Source organism: Musa acuminata, chromosome BXJ2-10 (assembly GCF_036884655.1).
Source record: "Musa acuminata AAA Group cultivar baxijiao chromosome BXJ2-10, Cavendish_Baxijiao_AAA, whole genome shotgun sequence".
In the NCBI taxonomy this organism is placed as follows: domain Eukaryota; kingdom Viridiplantae; phylum Streptophyta; class Magnoliopsida; order Zingiberales; family Musaceae; genus Musa; species Musa acuminata.
In genome coordinates, this window is record NC_088347.1 from 32372951 (window position 1) to 32390886 (window position 17936).

General features: G+C 37.8%; 3 protein-coding genes across 5 annotated transcripts; 1 reads left to right on the top strand and 2 right to left on the bottom strand.

Annotated features, from left to right (window-relative positions):
• Positions 1 to 383: 383 nt before the first annotated feature.
• LOC103968982 (uncharacterized) lies at positions 384 to 6394 on the bottom strand. The gene is made up of 10 exons (XM_009382364.3): positions 6193 to 6394; positions 6001 to 6076; positions 5765 to 5862; positions 4263 to 4364; positions 3997 to 4083; positions 3783 to 3899; positions 2015 to 2118; positions 1395 to 1534; positions 1157 to 1293; positions 384 to 990 (listed from the first exon to the last, which is right to left on the bottom strand). Exons 1-10 carry the CDS (start codon positions 6361 to 6363, stop codon positions 820 to 822), a joined length of 1203 nt encoding a protein of 400 aa, XP_009380639.2. The 5' UTR covers positions 6364 to 6394; the 3' UTR covers positions 384 to 819.
• A 283-nt stretch (positions 6395 to 6677) lies between these two features.
• Positions 6678 to 10181, bottom strand: LOC103968983 (receptor-like cytoplasmic kinase 176). Of its 2 annotated transcripts, none has more exons than XM_009382366.3 (6): positions 9797 to 10181; positions 8727 to 9073; positions 8428 to 8563; positions 8158 to 8300; positions 7948 to 8071; positions 6678 to 7270 (listed from the first exon to the last, which is right to left on the bottom strand). In XM_009382366.3, the coding sequence occupies exons 1-6, from the start codon at positions 9858 to 9860 to the stop codon at positions 6831 to 6833; spliced, it is 1254 nt and encodes a 417-aa protein (XP_009380641.2). In that variant the 5' UTR covers positions 9861 to 10181; the 3' UTR covers positions 6678 to 6830. The 2 variants fall into 2 exon arrangements, with proteins under 2 accessions (XP_009380641.2, XP_018674997.2); XM_018819452.2 differs by having other exon boundaries at positions 8727 to 9052; positions 9797 to 10002.
• A 2535-nt stretch (positions 10182 to 12716) lies between these two features.
• Positions 12717 to 16741, top strand: LOC103969857 (DNA replication complex GINS protein PSF2). 2 transcript variants are annotated; one of them, XM_018819453.2, is made up of 8 exons: positions 12717 to 12841; positions 12920 to 12994; positions 13118 to 13232; positions 14224 to 14323; positions 14408 to 14438; positions 14517 to 14609; positions 15689 to 15841; positions 16529 to 16741. In XM_018819453.2, the coding sequence occupies exons 1-8, from the start codon at positions 12794 to 12796 to the stop codon at positions 16547 to 16549; spliced, it is 636 nt and encodes a 211-aa protein (XP_018674998.2). In that variant the 5' UTR covers positions 12717 to 12793; the 3' UTR covers positions 16550 to 16741. The 2 variants fall into 2 exon arrangements, with proteins under 2 accessions (XP_018674998.2, XP_064985757.1); XM_065129685.1 differs by lacking the exon at positions 16529 to 16741 and adding an exon at positions 14731 to 14782 and having other exon boundaries at positions 15689 to 15817.
• The last annotated feature ends 1195 nt before the right edge of the window (positions 16742 to 17936 follow it).

A 17936-nucleotide genomic window follows, 5' to 3' on the forward strand; every position in this document is an offset into this window, starting at 1 on the left:
GTTGGGAGCCAATCATGATTACTGTTAAAAGTACATCAACTTTCCAATTACTTCGATATAATTTTTTTTTTAGGCACTGATGTACTTGGAAAGTTACTATAATACTTTATTTTTTTAATTTTTTTTTTTTTTGGTGAAAGAAAAATATTGTTAAAACACTAAAAGAAAGCAGTAAGGACGGACGGACGGACCATCATCCACTTTACAAAACGTGGAGCGACCTGAGATTGTCCCCCAAATGAGCTTGGAATATATATATATATATATATATATATATATATATATATATATATATATATATATATATATATATATATATATATATATATATATATATATATATATATATATATATCAAGCCAAGCCAAGGAAATCTGTAAAGATTGGAGCTCAAAAATCATAAAGCAATTAGGGACAGAATTTGGGTGCACATGACTTTAATTAAAACCTTACCTTTCTTTGAGCCCAAGCACCCCAATACCATCTGCTATTTTTATATATCGATAGGGATGTTAATAGTTTGTTAGCTTGGTGTGGGATTCCGTGGCATTGGAATTAATTCTAACATGAACAATTTCGAAACAGTTACTTGGGTCAAGACATTGGATTTGCCTCAGAATTATGCATGGAATCCTCCTAGTTTTGAACCTGAATCTGCTTCACCATCTCCTCAAATCGGACATCCTATGCTCATCAAACAAAGGATGCAATCCATAGCTTTTGTTGCTAGTTGATGGCACAAGCAACCAACCTTGTCTGGCTTTCAAGGGATATCCCTTGGTGGAGACTCAGATGACAGATGCATGGGTTTTACCTCCATCAGCTGGGTGAGAGTTGAGGTAGAGCTGCCGAAGGTTCAACTTCAACCAGTGGACTTTTCTGGTGGGCGTTTCTCAGTTGCCCACAAGCTGCACTCGCATCGAGCCCACGTGTCTGCCGAACACTAACTGTAATCTTCTTAGATTCCAGTGTCGCCATGAAAGCTAATACCTGCCAACATCACAAAGCAATGGTGGACTCAGATGCTTGATCAATAATCTTGGTATGAACATGTTTTTCTAGCAGCTAACTTGACCGATTTGTCTTAAAGAGGACGATTAAGGAGCCTGATTATACATATAATTCACCATTATGAAGTTGAGAATTCAGGGGGTACCGCTTTCTTGTATGGCCTTCGGTACTCAGAACCTTCTATTGGATTGAAAGGGATCAGATTCACATGATAACCACGACCACAAGTATGAATTAGTTCCGCGAGTTCCGCTGCATGTTCCACTCCATCATTTATCCCAGCTGTTCCACATGTAAGTATCAGGAAAAATGTCAATGGATTATAGTTCAAACTATAATCCGACTATATATCCAGCACTGATGCAATGATTCAAGCCAAGCACCTAAAAGTGTATACTCGAATGTTACTCGGCGTCTGGTTTCCGAAAAGTAATGCTTGCAGTCGTCGATCAGCGCATTCAAGGGGTAAGACTTTGCACTGGGGACTATTGTTTCTCGGAGTTTCTGGTTAGGTGCATGTAAGCTGAAGATCCACAAAGGCATATCAAACAGATCAGCAGTTGAAAGACAACAAAAGATTATAGCTGCAACAAGGCTCAACTCCATGTGTAAGACCCAGCATGATGATTGATTTCACAACCCAAAAATTCTGGTACTGTTTAACAGAAAAGTACTAGCTTTGCTACACGCAAAAAGTGTACATGAGGTGCGTCTGGTTATTTTGTGCACTTGTGATTCAATTTTTAACTAGTGTAGACATTAGAAAATTAACATGAAATCTGCAATATAAAAAGCAACACACCGATAAGCAGAGGCGTAGACTTGGTAGATTATAATGTGTAGTGAAAAAAAAAAAAATTTAAGATGCATGCAATTTCACTTTTGGGTTAAAAAAGAAATAAAAGATAATATCATACAACTTTTGGAGTTATAAAAGTGTAAAAAAGAAATACAAGATAAATATCATACAACTTTTGGAGTAATTATTCCAGAGGAAACTTACCTCACAGCCAATGTTGACTGCAGCTTGTGTGTCGCCAGCATCTTGATTGTGTTGGGAACACCAACTGTTGATATTGTCATCATTCTTTGCCCAATTTGCACATCCTTGAGAGATTCCATGACACGTATAACAATGAAAGAATAAGAAATAAGAACACCTAAACATATACCAAAATCCTGCACTGCATGCAGGATCATAAGAGATTGCACTGATGCGCACAACCCCACTCATTTTAACAACTTTTTCCCATGACTACGATAGATTCAAGATAGCTATATTTCAAATTGCATGCATGAGGAGGACACATTTCTGAGGAGCTACATTTAGTTGAATGTAAATAATATATATACATAGAGGGTGTTCATAAGATGAAATGCAACTAGTGTATCACATGAAACAAAAGCCCGATGCACATCCAAAGATCGTAACACTCCAGCGAAATGAATTGACTATCTCCATGAAAATACATAGGTTATTTGAAGAAAAAAAAAGTTGAAATTGGAAATACTTTTTGTGTGGGGATTTCTCTTAAAATTTTAGAATTCAACCTAAACATCCCTTCCAAGATTTGGGCATCTCAGCAATTCTGATCGATTGTGCAAATTTTGGAATTTAGGTTCTTTTGGTACTCCTGGAACTTGGGAATCACAAGGATAGGTGCCTCAAAAATTCTAGAATAAACACAAAATATGCAGGGAATTCTCTTAGCAACAAAAGAGTAGGTTGGAAGTTAAATATCCAAGATCGAGATTTCAAAAATGTAGCCAACATAAAATGACTTGAATAACCATCTGGAACTCTCCAAGAAATCCTAGATTTCCAATTCCCAAACCAAATGCATTCATAAGCTTTTTCCTATTACATAGCTTGCTATTTAATAGTGTATATATATCAAGAGAAAAAGATTCAAACAGTGTATCATGAATCAAAATAATTAATTATTATCGATGATTTTATCATTGGTCTCCTCTTAGATCAGGTTCCCTTTTCTTTTTTTATGAACGTGGTGAAAATTACTTGCACATGCAATAATTTCATCAGCTGTTGGGAAGGATGACATGTGATATCAATAACCTCTAACACGAATTTCTTTCACAGGCATAAGATACTTCCTATCAGTGTAAGAAAACAAAGAAAATTGAATGTCTGACATGCCAGGAAGTGCAACTAACAAAAGCATCAGACAACAGGGAACAGGGCATCTAGATACAAAGAGAAAATGAAATAGCACCATAAAACAGACCTGGCATGCATGTTCTACAGTCTATATTCCAGACTAGATTGTTGTATCTTGTCTCCCACGAAGATAATTTTCATTTTTACAAGTGGCATGTTAATAGGAGAAGAGAAGTGACTTTTCAAATGTTTGCACATCATACTACTTGCTTTCACCTAACGAGGAATATTGTGGCAAATAAGATTATTTGAAAAGTGCAAAGTACAAACAAGAACCACACTAAATTCTGAAGCATGTGTTGATGACATCTAGATGATGGGGGAGAAAATGATATTGAACATTATTGAGTACCAAGGTCCTGTCCTCTTCATCTAAAGAGAACTATTTCTGTTCCTACTCCTGACATTTTTTTGGTCGAAAATAAAATGGCAGCATATCAGTAAAAAAATATACATGCACTCTTTTGTCAAGCCGCAATATATAAGATGATGGCATATCGGTAAAAGATTACATTGAACCTTGAACTGATGTGCCTTGATTTAAATTTTATTACTCTAATGCTATCCCTAAGCACACAAAAGACGGTCAAACCTTATTGAGGCATGTGTGTGATTCCAGAACTGACTTCAGATTCAACATTGGTTCACCCATGCCCATGAACACAACATTCGTTACCCTATGTTTGAAGAGATCCTCAATAGCCAAGACCTACATCCATAACTAGATTGATCATAACTCAATGAAGCAGCTCCTAGAAACATCTGTGAACAGCATAAAAAGAAAAGCTGACAGAGTAGGCAAGAACCTGCTCAACAATCTCATGTGGCAGGAGGTTTCTTGAAAACCCACCCTTCCCAGTAGCACAAAATGAGCAACGCAAGGGACAGCCTACCTATGTTATTTACCAATACACAAAAATATATAAATAAAAGAAAAAGGACAAAACTAACTTGAAGACAAAACATAACAAGAAATACAAATTTCTTAGTTTATTCATTGGATGCAGAGTTCAGTTTGGAGAGAAGAAAGATCAACATGTTGATGTTAGCCATTGATGTCTGAACATTATACCTGTGATGACACACAAGCAGTGAGACGAAAGGAACCATTACCATCTTCAACAGGAATTCCTACAGTTTCAATCAATCTGTTGTCTTCCAACTTTATGAGTATCTGCAAGGTCAAAATTGGATGGACTCTGGACAGTTAACTGAAGTAAGAACATTATGTAGATTGAAAAGTTATAGAAGCATCTCGTAGTATTAAGGTACAAATAGAGATTGAAAACACTGGATTAAAAGTTCAAGCTTAAAAATCAGGAAACACATACGACATTTGGCAACCATCTCTTTTTGTTCTTAATGCAATATTCGGGACAATGGCTCTACAGGCATGTTCAAGGTATTTATCTAGCAATTCTATATGAGAAATTATCAGCAAGTAAGAGTGTAAGACAATAAAACCCAATGGACAATGCAATATGGTTCAGATCCAGTCACTTTAGTTCAGTTACATGTATGCTTTTTAGATAACTGCTCATATTGGCAAGAGTTAAGAGGGCATAAGGCTCCAATTTACACATTGGAAAACCTCTTTGTTATGCCAAATACGATATTAGAAATGCAAAAATATCTCAACCAAAAACTCCTTTTCTTTTAATTCATTTACTCAAAAGGCTTTCCTTCAAGATACTGATTTTCCACATTTATTCCACTCTCTCTACTCAATGTTCAGAACTAGGATGAATGCCAGATTTACAACAACCTTATTCTTACAAGCCACCTACAATAGATCATGCGCAAGTGTGATGCTTCTGAATCTAATAATTCAACTATATCCTGGACTCAACTTTCAAATGTTCTGCAGAGTCAAATGCGCAAGTGTGATTTGCAGAGTGCTTGAGCATATTTCAGAAATTCTAATAAATCAAACACCTTCCGCAGCCAACTCAGCAGCGAGAAGTATCAGTTTCTGATCTTGTTGGACTCCATTTCCCAGAATTTGGTGTGAGGCTACGATGGATCCCTCGATTGTGATTTTTATTACTTATACCTGGTATATGTATTGTATGATGATCATCGGAAAAAGAGATTATGATTTTAAATCTGTGTTTGTCTATCAATTTTGCATCTCTAGATTCTTAAAAGGGTCTCTACAAAGTCGTGCATGTAGGTACTTAGAAGTCCAGATTTATACATCATATGTGATAAATCTGATTATTATTCTCTATATCTTAGGGAAATGAAGCATTACAGTTATCATGTGGATCAATAATCAAGGTGTGTATTCAGTGACCCGATCTAGCATTAACACATTTCGTTGCCATTGGCAGGGTAACACATTTATTTATGTTTCAAAATCTATGACCTTAACCTAACATTTATTCTAGTGCCCTTCATGATAGCTTAATTGTGTGACTTACATGTTTAAAAATCAGTTAAAAGTCTTATGACACTAAGTATAGCAACAAACTGCAATCAATAGAACATCAGCAAATGACAATCAACCTGGTCTTAAGCTCACTGTCCAATGGATCATTAACTGGAGAGGGAGAAAGAGGGAGATATTTTCACCTTAAGAGTGCCATCAGCTGCGGAAACAACATGATGAACAGGAGATCTCCCAACCCTCCATCCAGCTTCCCGAAGGCTCTCCCGAAATGCTTGTGGCACTGTCACAGCAAAAGATATCATGCCCCGGAAGACATGTCGTGATAGGATACAATGACATAAAATCAAGACCACAAACTTATAAAGAAACGAGCCAGACGATATAGAAACCAAATACCAACTCAAGAGAAGACACTCACGGTGGCTGAAGTCTTGGATTTCTTTAACCTTGGTCTTGTACAGTAAATCATGAAGCTGCTTCCCTCGATAGCTTTGCTGTGCCGAATAATGCCCCATGAGGAAAAAGGGGAAGAGAATAAAAGGGAAAAACAGCGAAGTTTCTCATTGAGGAATTAAAACAAACAGGTGGCAGCTACTAACTACCGGTTTACCTGGCCGAAGTCAAGGGCGAGCTGGCGGAGCTCCGGCTCGGACAAGCCGAGGAGCACGCGGGAGTCCGCCCGGGGCAAGCGCACCGGAGGGGAGGAAGCGATGGAGGCGGCTGCGCGGGAGCGCAGGGCGCGCGCGAGCGGGGCGGTGCACGCGTGCTGCAGCACCGCCATGGGAGGCGACTCAACAAACAAATCAAGAGCGACCGGATAACGAGTCCTGATATTTATAGATTATGGGCTCAATATGAACAGTATGGGCCTATATTGGGCCTATAGTGGAGCTGTTCCAGCTGAATGTTGGGCCGATCTCAGGCCCAATTAGATGTAATAACATTGAACGCAAAATGGATCAAACTCGAGTTCTTAGACTCGTGTTCTTGTGGCAGGCCATGAAGCTAAAATGGAGGGAATGGTGGATTTGAAGGAGAAGACATTGCACGAGCTACAAGTATATGTTGTCAATTTATTGCAATTAAACCTGGCAATTTTTTTTCGAATAAAAGGCTTTCTCTTTTATTTTTCTCAGAGTAATAATAGCTCTATACACAGTCAAAAAGTTCAGATTATACATATATTCTATAAATATTCCTCGGTTTTGCTCTACTACTGACATCAGAAAGCTACATCTATTCTTCTCCTCACTCGGTTGCACGAGTAGCCTTTCTGTGGAGCTGTTCTTCCGAACTTCTTCTTTGATTCGACTTACGTGGATAGCTACTGATGCTTTGGCCATTCGACTTCTGTTCATTCCGAGGGCTCATCCCGATGTCCGTAGCATTCTGAAGCTCTTCTAACGCAGCCACCACTTGATCCATGGTTGGCCTGTAGCTCGCTTCTAGCGATAGGCACTGGAATGAGAGAACAGCAGCCTTCTGTGCTCCGACCGGCGAGTACTGCCTTTCCAGTCGTGCATCCAAGACGCGGAAGATCTTTCGCTTGCTGGCGAGATAAGGCCTCGCCCACTCCACTAGATTGTGCTCCCCGGTTGGTCGGTTCTTGTCCAGGGCACGTCGCCCGGACAACATCTCGAGTAGAACAACTCCAAAGCTATACACATCGCTTTTGGTAGTCAGATGACCTGCCAAAGACAATAAGTCGTCGGTATATTCTCATGTTCTAGCATGAACTCGTAAATGCAGCAGAAACCTATCAAGAAACCAAATCAAGGAATATATATACCGTCAAGTTGGACAAATTACAAGCTACATCGATTCACCATTGATTTCATCGATATAAAAGACTAGATGATTAGAGTCTGCACACAAGATTCAGTGGTCGCACAGGTACCATCAAGCGGCTCATACTATGAGAAGCAAACTGGAGTTGTGTCATCAATCTTAAGTGCAGTCGGTATAAGAGTATCAGGCTCATGTGAAGTATCAGAGTGTAGGAAACTCTTAATAGTTATTCTTGTCGATTCACAACGAGAACCAGTTTTGACAGTTTTGGCAACATATTATAGGAAAGATGCAAAACCCAACATTTCAAAACATCATAGAGCTTTGTAAGTGAGCATAGAACTTCAGAAATTCACTATCGGTTGGACACAAATTAATGCATCCGTGAAGAATCTACTAAATTGCTATCTCCTGAAGCAATAACGAAAATGACTGAAATTTTTTTTGGATCATTAGGATCATGATGACTATGTGCCAAAGAGCTGGTAATTTGAATACATATATATTATAGGCCAGACTGCAACTACAGCTCTCTCAAGCATGGTCGGAAAAGATTCAGCAAGAATAAGAAGATCACCTGTTGCAAGATATTCAGGAGCAGCATATCCATATGTCCCCATGATCCTTGTAGAGACATGACTTTTGTCATCGGTTGGACCATCTTTCGCCAATCCAAAATCTGAAAGCTTTGCATCGTAATTCTGTATAGAGAACAAAAGAAGAAACAGCGAATTTGAGATAAATCATGTCAGGTTGACGGAACAGAGAAATATAGAAAACCACTTACTGAATCTAGAAGCACATTAGACGTCTTAAAATCACGATATATGACTTTTGCCATGTCACTATGTAGAAAAGCAAGCCCCTTTGCAGCTCCCAGAGCAATCTTCATGCGAAGGTTCCAAGAGAGTGGTTGAAAATATGAACTCCCTGTGTCAGAGAAGAATGATCTACTTGATCATATAGTTCAACAATACTGAACTGTAGAAAGCTTTAAAGAAAGACACTGCATCAATTCAAGAAGGAATGGGAAGGATGTCAATCACAAGAAACATACTTCTAAAGAGATGATTCTCCAAGCTCCCTCGAGGCATGAATTCATACACGAGAAGCCGTTGTTCATCCTCCAGGCAGTATCCAATGAGCTTTACAAGATGAGGATGAGATAGTTGACCAAGGTAATTTATCTCCGTCTACAAGTTTTTGGGGATTCGCTTATCAGATTAAACAGAAACTGAATAACAACATGATTTCGGCTGCCCGAAAGCACTGAATAAATCAAACAGCAGATTAATTTTATTGTCGAAAGGTTAAAAGTTATGGAAACTTCTAAATTGAGAGGAAAATGATACTTACCAACCATTCCCTGTGACCCTGAACACCTTCCTGGTTAAGCTTCTTCACAGCAATAATCATACCAGTACCGGGCTTGGCAGCAGCAAATGTGTGCTCATCAATCCATCCCTTAAATACCGAACCAAAGCCTCCCTCTCCTAACACACTGTCTGGACGGAAGTTTCTGGTGGCTGTTTTCAGCTCATTAAAGGTAAAACTCCTCACATTCACTGACTGCAAGATGTCATCCTCACTTCGAGGTGTTGCAGGCACAGATGCTGCAGACACCTTGCTACTGGAACCACTTAACTTCTTTCCTTCTCTGCTCTGGCTTTTAGAATTCACCCCTAGGCATGAAAACACGCCTCCTGCCAGATCACATTCCAGAAAAAAATAAAATATGATAATAAACAAAAGACTTGAAGCAAACTATCCATGAAGTTCCCATAAACCAAATCAAGATGAATACTAAGACCCACAGGTTGACCATTAAGCCGACATAGTGGATAAAGACCTCGTAGAATGTCTTTAGATTGATGTTTAACTCCATTAAACCTATTGAAAATTAGAAAAGAAGTAAAGCATTGTGTTGTTACATTTAAGTACTGGGAACATCATTCTAGCTGAATCCCTTATCAAACCCCTGAGTCCCCAGGAAGCATCAAGGTAAAAGAGCCTATGGAACTGTCTCTAATCATATTCCACAATAATCTCTTAAAACAGAGGTTAAGAATTAAAGAAGATGCAATCACATCCAGTGCAAAAAGTTGCAACTTTAATCTACAAAACAAGCACAAAATTTAGTAAACCTAGTCATGGAAGATAAAGATATCTCTACTCTAAATTAACCAAATCTCTGCATCTAGCTAAAAGGGGATCGTGGTTAAAAATATTATTCATGAGAGAAAGCATAAAAAACTCAACCATTATCCGATCAATTAAAATAGTAACCACACGAACTCCATTTTTAGGGATCCTAAAAGTGCCAAACACAAAAGAAACAAACCAAAGTTTCTTACTTTCCATTCCTACATTCCTTTCTAAACCTCAATCAAATTTAAAGCCCGTTCAAAATATCAACCAGTTAGTACCTGAAGTAAAAAGGCTACGGAAGGTACTCTCCGCCTTGACCGGACCACCCCAGCAATTCCCCATCTCGAACTCCAAAGCCGCGACGAGACAACCTCCGCCTCGTTCTCCAACTACGCACCGGTAGCAACAACTTAAAAAGGCAGGGTTCCGTGACGGAGGGCCACCGGGATCCGCCGAGGAGGAACTCCTTCCTGTCCAGAAGCAACACCGAACCCGAGTGCACCGAGCTCAAAACCTCCTCGGGCGAGTTCCGACCGGCCAAGAACGGTCTCGGCTGCCGGAACCCCAAAATGGAAGCTCCGATTCAACAGCGGGGCGATGGTGGCGACGAAACAGCGAGGAGGAAAGGAGAGCCAAAGGTGGCTCCTTTCTTTCGCCCCTTCCGCTGTGTTCTCCTAATACTTGCCCCTTCAACGCTGATTAGTTTCATACTGTGGGGAGAGTGGGCCCGGATCCGATTTTCTGTTCCCATCAGACATCATCACAGACACAATTCATCATCCAACACGAAATGTTTAATCATGACGTGTCGATCTATAGTTGGTGAAACAGATATCCTGTGCTTGAGATAGAACACGAACTATTCCAGATTTGAGAATTAATGGCGGGCGACGGCCACCGGTTCGTAACGGAATCCGAGCTTATCCGATACAATATTTATTATTATCGCTAGAATCGCGCGGTAGGTACCGTTTTCCGGTGGCTAATCAACTTTGTTGGAGCGGGCGGTGGATGAACAGCCGTCGGATCGGAATCGGACGGTGGTGAGCTCGTTGGACGTTGGTCTAAGTGGACCTGCATCCACCGCCGCGGCAGGTGGACCTTTTCCGTCGGCTCCGGTGAACTTGACTTTCGTGCTTCTTGTCGTACCTTATAATAATAATAATAATAGCATTAAGTAGTACAAAAAATCACATTTTTAGAGCATCGAGGCTGCAATACATGTCACCGCAGTCACTTTTATTCGTATATCCAGCTGAGACTTCGAAGTCGGAACAAATCTAGCAGAGAAGGCTTGTGGACTACTCAAAATGTCTTTTAATTATAATTTCATTTTAGTAGAACTGAGCTGAGCTGAATTGAGCTGTAACAGAGTATAAAAATAGTTGGAGAATGGAAGTATGATTGGAAAACAAGTGATACAGGGGAGATAAAGCCACGATAATTGAGAGGCGTCTTAAGCTACTTTTGGTTCGTGGCTGTTCTACGCACTGAGACAAGTAGATCAGAGTTTGAACTTGAAAGGAAGATATTTGCCCACCAAATTGTAGAGTAAACAAAGAAGACCACTTTCACGTCAGTAATGTGTCATTTGAGGAGGAGCAACCAAATCTGACTTTTGGAAGTATGAGAAAACAGAGTTCCACGATTGGATACAACTCTTAATGTTTTTTTGAATGAAGTAAGTCTGTGTTTCTGCTTTTAATATGAAGCAGGACTCTGTTTCAAGTGTGAATCCTTGTGCATTTGGTGTAGAGAGTTGTTCGTTCATATTTGTGTGTGCAGGAAGAGGCTCTGTCACCTTCCCGTCGTCTCGTTGTTGGGTAGGGGTAGGCAGCCACACCTTTGACTATTCTTCTTCCTCGTGAGATCGTCTTCTTCTTCTTCCTCCTTGTTTCCACCTGCAATGTCTGATGGAGGAGGGCTCCATGACAAGGACCAGATTCCAGTTTTCTATGTTGTGACATTAAGATTGCATTGACAAATTAAGAGATGGGAAATCTAGATGGATTTGGGTCAAAAGCTGTATGATATTTCATCTTTCAGCCATCTGAAATGCGTCAACATGTAGGACGTATAGTGTTTCTCGTTTGAACGTCTCGGGAGAACGAGTCTCAAGACTTGTTCGATTTCATTGCATGAAGAAGAAAATAACAACAATAGATGAGACCTACTTCGCCCATTCACCGTGGACTCCATTGAGATAATAGTTGGCCAAAGCGAAAAATATGCTCGGTAAGAATAACATATCACTTTTAAGTCATATTAAATTAAAATTTGATTGTCTGATTAGAGTATTAAATTAAACTACTGAACCCTACAAAATTATATTATAGTCACATACGACGAAATTCCTTTGATACTTAAGTCAATTTAAAAAGGAAGGTATGGATTGCAAATATATTAGTAATACATAATGATGTTAAGGATGGTTACGTGTATCTCTTGATCCTATATGAAACTACATGAATCGTATTGTTTAAAATTCATATGACGTTTAATAATTATAATATGATTGGTAATGTACGAGAGATGGCTCCATATCAATAATATACAATTGAAATGTTAGAGATGTAACATTGAAATATCAATTGCGTAGCATCGAGATATCGACCGTGTGATTGTTGGGGTGTTGATCATGTCATTATTTCATTCTCCAATTCAAACTAATTTTAAGAAATGAAAAAGAAAATAAATGATAGCAGAGTAAACTTTGAAACTCCAAAACTTTTATAGCATCTATTTTGATTACGAAATAGATGAAATTATATTAATGTAAAAATATATAATAATAATTATTATTATTATTTTATCTATAAAGGATAACTAATTAAGATAAAATTTGATCATAAGACCTTATAATTTTTATTATTATATTTTTAAATCAGAAATATATTTAATATGCTGATTCGAGAGTACTGAAATTATGATCATGCTCACATTATTAAAATAATCAATAAAACATTAAATATTAAATATTTTATTATTAACTAACTATTTTAAATTAATAAGATTGGCAATCTTCTTTTTTATTTATGTTCATAGCAGCATATACCGTTATAATAGTATCCGGATCGGGTGTAACGTTTCGGCTGTTGCCGCCTGCAAATGCGAAAAAGACCAAATCCTTACTTCCCGCCCTCGAGAAGGGTGTATATAAGTATATTGAGCGGGAATGGCCGCCAAAAGTAACTAGGGTTTCTTTTCCGCTTCGCTCACCCCGAATCTCCATCCCATCTGCGAGGGTTCTACCAAGAACCCTAGATTTGCGATCAATGGCGGGCCAATCCGATCCCCATCTGTCCGTATTCTCTCCTCCGGAGGTGCGTATATCTTCTCATCGCTTCCGATCTCTTCAGTACGAGCGATCCTGATGTATGGGGATTGGACCTTTTCTTCAGGTGGAGTTTCTCGCGGAGGATGAAAAGGTGGAGATCATCCCCAAATTGTCACTGGGGTCTCTGCACATGATCTGTGTAATTTGATCTTTTTCTTGCCTTCCCCATTACCGTCGTGGATGTGGGTTTTGTTCTGATGAGAACTGTGGATGGCTCTAATCCGTGTAATTGATGGTGATTTTGGTGTTCGTGCGATGTCAGGGTGATTTCGGCCCTTTCCGTCCGAACATTGCTAGTGAAGTACCGTTGTGGCTGGCGGTGGCTCTGAAGGAACGCGGAAAATGCGACATTCGTGCTCCTGATTGGATGTCAGTTGGTGAGAGTTTATTCCTTTGCTGCTGTTCAAATAGTTGCTTTCACGAGGTTTGAAGGTTAAATATAAAGAGTTAGTTAAATCACTGATCGTTCAGTGTTTACTGAATTAGACATTATGTTATGCTGTTAAACCGAGATCCAGAATGGAGGTGCCTACATCTGCATGCTTGATCAGTATGCATGACACATTGGGATGTAATTGGGCATGTGTTGTCAGCCTGGCGCCACATATCGTGATAGTGTGGCTCTTTTATGCTGGTAAACAAAATTGTGCTAGAATGTGGTTGTCCATCAGAAGTTGAAAAATATCATTTACAATATGTATGTATTATGTATGTATGTATAACTTGAAATTTTTTATGATTCTAGAGGCTTGAGCATTTATATGAAATAAAACTGAAAACCAGTCAGAGTACTCTCTCTCTATATATATTTTTGTCTGTAATGGTCATGTTTCTATATCATAGAGTTCAAACAAATTGCCTTATGTTTTATAGTGTTATGCTGAAAGAGTTAAATGTTGTCGGTTCTTAGTCCAGAATACCGGCTGAACTTTTTGATCTGTACTAGTCTATTGATATACTCTTACCCTCAACATCTGTATTGCATCAACCACAAAAAAACAATGCAAGAGTCCCATGTCAACTTTCTTTCAGGACTACACACTATATCATCAAGGCTTCTTTCCTGAGGGTTGTACTGCTTTTGTTGGCTAATATTTTTAGTTTTTTCCACTATCAGATTTCTCAAGGTCTATATTCAGTTTGTGACCTTTTACCTCGTATTCATCCAGCAATAATTAGCATCAGATAAAACATCTTTTGCTTTGGGGGTTCTTTTAACAGACATCAAGTTGATTGCTATATGTCAATTTTATTGTCCTTCATTTCATCCTTGTTCTATTTTTTTCTTTCTTTTAAATGACTTCTGCTTTAAGGGCATTCCTATTATCTGGCTCAAAATATCGTAGTTCACTCATTTTTCATTTGCAGATAAGTTGATGCAAATCCTAGAAGCAGAACGAGAGTCTCCTAGGGAATTTCAACCTCTGCCTTTCCACTACATTGAAATTTCAAAGCTTTTATTTAAACAGTATATGATCATCCCATGTTTCGTTTCTCTTGCCTTCTTATATTGCCATTATTGAGATGCTAATCTAATCATGGTCCTCTCCAGTGCTCATGATAATATCCAAGATATATACATGGTGAGCATTAAATGCACAAATGCAAGTTGTACAGCGATCTATATTTCTTTGTTCTCATTGTCAGTCATGACCATACAGGTGAGATCTTTAATTGAGGATATTAGAGATGTGAGGTTCCATAAGGTGGAAACTGGCTTGCAGACGATATCTGGTCGTACACATGCAGTAAAGGTATACATACGATGAATCCATTTATTTCCATTATTTAAGGACATTATTTTTTATCTGTATCACTGTTAATATGACTGTTTTAGGGGAACAATGAAATTAAATATGTATAAATCTGCTCCAGAATATTACAGGCAGGACTCTTAATGTAAAGAGATTGTCAAATGCCTGGTGAGGTAAACTCTCGACCCTTGGAACCTAGTGTCAGCCAGTCAAATAGTTGTTTAATCCAAGTCTGCAGACCTTAACTGCTCCTTCAGTATTCCCCTTTTTCGCTTGTTTTGAACACAGTATTTCTTTTTTTTGCACATGCATGTTTTATAGCTACATGAGAGTTTAAAGACTAAAGATAGTCTATAGAGGCTACATATAGTTGTTGGAGTCACCTTAAGGACCAGGAATTGGTTGCTGGTCACTTTTTGTGTTGTTGGTGTAGGTAACAATTTGTTGTCACTGGGTGCCTAAGGAGGCTTCATAAAGTGGTACCTAAAGATTAGGTGATACATATATGTATGTGTATATATGTATATATATATATATATATGTGTGTGTGTGTGTGTGTGTATGTATGTATATATATATATATACTGATATACATATGTGTGTGTGTGTATGCGTGCGCGTGTGTATATACTGATGTCTAAGTTGACCAAATGAAACAATGTTCTATATTTTCTTCCATGTATGTAACCCTAATTAACAAATAGCAAGAGACTTAAACACTTTATTTTTACTGACTGAAATTTTGATCTACTTTGGTTTGACTCTTTGTGGCTTATCTTAAATGAACCATGACTTTTGACTATTGTCTATGTAATTGTCAACTGTATGAAGTATGCGAAAATATGACCTGAAATGGGAAAAATATATTGCTAAAATTTTAGAACATTTCTCTCATGTCTTGTTTTCAAAACTGAAAATGGTTTTCCAAGGTGGACTCTCTGCTTGTACCCTCTCTCTCTCTCTCTGTATATATATATATATACACACACACACACACAATAAGATCACGAGTGTTGACTACCCTGATTACATATATAAAAAATTGAACTCTTGCCTTATATGATAATTTCTTATTGCAGCTAAAAAATCTCTCTGCAATGGAAGTAAATATAGTGCGCCCATTCATGATAAGGACCTTACAAGCTTTCTATAAACATGACAGTCCACATATTATTCAGCAACCTGAGAAATCAGGTAGCAGACGGCCACAAGCACCAGACCGCGGTCCAAGAGTAAGTTGTTTAGTGTTTGTTTTTCAGTAGTTGCTGTTTTCGCTTTGCACTAGAATCAAATGTCAAATATAAGTCTATAATGTATAAGCAGCTTGTCCAAGCATTCATGTGCTAATCTTACTTTTTTAGCATTCATGTGTTCAGTGTCTTCATAGTAAATTCTTTTCCTACGGCTCAGACTAATCTTTTAGAGCTATTATGGACCTTATCCACCCTAGTTATGTTGGAATTATTTGATATCATTCGAATAGCGAATCCTATCTGGAAATTCCAGTATGGTTTCCTAGTACAATTGTATTGGTACAATATGCTTTTACATCAGGTAACCTTGCGGTGTATTAATGATTCAAATATTTCTGATTGCTTGATTTGCCTTTAGATGCTTTAGGTTCATTGGAAAAATATATCGTTGCCTGTTTAGATTTGGTCCGATGCCCTCTTCTTTTCTGCATATATACCAAATCATGAACTTGCATTGGGCAGTTGGATTCTGCTATAAGGTACTACTTGGTGAAGCTACACAATCAAAACAAGAAATATTGGAAAATGGAATCTAGAAAAAAAAAAATCAAGCACTTCATGATGAACCATCATGTGATCATTGTTTAAAACGATTTTGCTAGTATATACTAGAATTGTTGATGAAAAAAGAACTGACATTAAGTTGTGTTCTTTGCTCCTTTTCAGCGAGATCTTCGGCAGAGGTAGATGCACCAAAGTTATTTGTCTCAATTGGCAAATGATGATATCAAACTTTTGTCATGAATGTATGTGTATAATGACTAAGGTAAATATTATTTCAATTACTTTACAAGAGACTTGTTAAGCTTCAGTTTGCGTACTATTTTGTATAATGGATATTTATTAAGTTACTCATTGTAGATCTTACCGTTGCCCATACTAATATGACAGTGATTTTTGTGAACACTAGACGACACCGATATGGATTTGGTGTATTGTATCAGATAACTCCAACAATGCTTTCCACTTTCTTTTTGGAATCCAGCTGCTGAATAATTAATTATAACTGATCTGGAAAATTCTGGATCGTTGTTTGGTTAGTGGATACAGTAGTCGCTTGTTCACACGTCATTATGATAGGGATCAACTTCTAATGTAGCTAGCTCTCATTTATTAAGGTAGGCTGTGGTGCTTTTGGCTATAATTTACGGATTAATTTTAGATTATCCAAAGTTAATTATTTTTAATGTTTTGATTCTTATATCTTAAAAAGTTACATTAGTATTTTTATAGTGAAATATTTAGATTTATTTATTCTAACATCGTTGATCTTATTAATAAAAACATAAAAAATAAAAAATAAATTATAATTTTAATATTTTAATTGATAGTGGATGTTTTGCATCGATATCGATATAATTATTGATTGATGTTGCTTTATATTTATATTGATAGCTCTTTCGGTATTAGATAATTGTATTAGGTTGCTTTATAATTTTAATATTTTAACAATCAATTGTAAATTCTAACAATATTATCGTTCATCATCAATTAAAATATTAATTTTTTTAATTTTTAATTTTATATTTTTATTAATAAAATTAATGATAACATGTTAAATAAATATAGATGTTTTATTTTTATAAAATAATATTTTTTTTTTAAATATAAAAATTTGCACTCCTTTTCTGAACAGATCTGCACTATTCATCTTCGCACACCCAACTAACTGATCGTCAACATATCCCATCTTCAATTATTTGTACTGTATGATTATGTGTCGCTGCCGGAGATGCTACGCTGATGTGTCAATTATCGATGAAACTGGCTTCAACGCTGTCCCCTCTATGGTTTTGTTTTTGGTGACATTTTCCTTTCTGTTGCAGGCTCTACAGAAGAAAGTGACGTTCCCAACGTGATAGGGAAGACCAAGAAAGGCTCCTTTTATTGTCTCCGTTGGAGACTGCCGCCACTCGCCGGTTGTCTTCAATATTCTGTCAGTGGAACCACTTTAACGCAGAAATAAGTATCGCTCGTCAGTCGCGTAGAACTCGTGTGATCGATCTACTTTACTTTCTCTCCCGCGTGTACGCTTCCGTTGCTCCAAAGCTAAACATAGCTCACGTAAAACTCG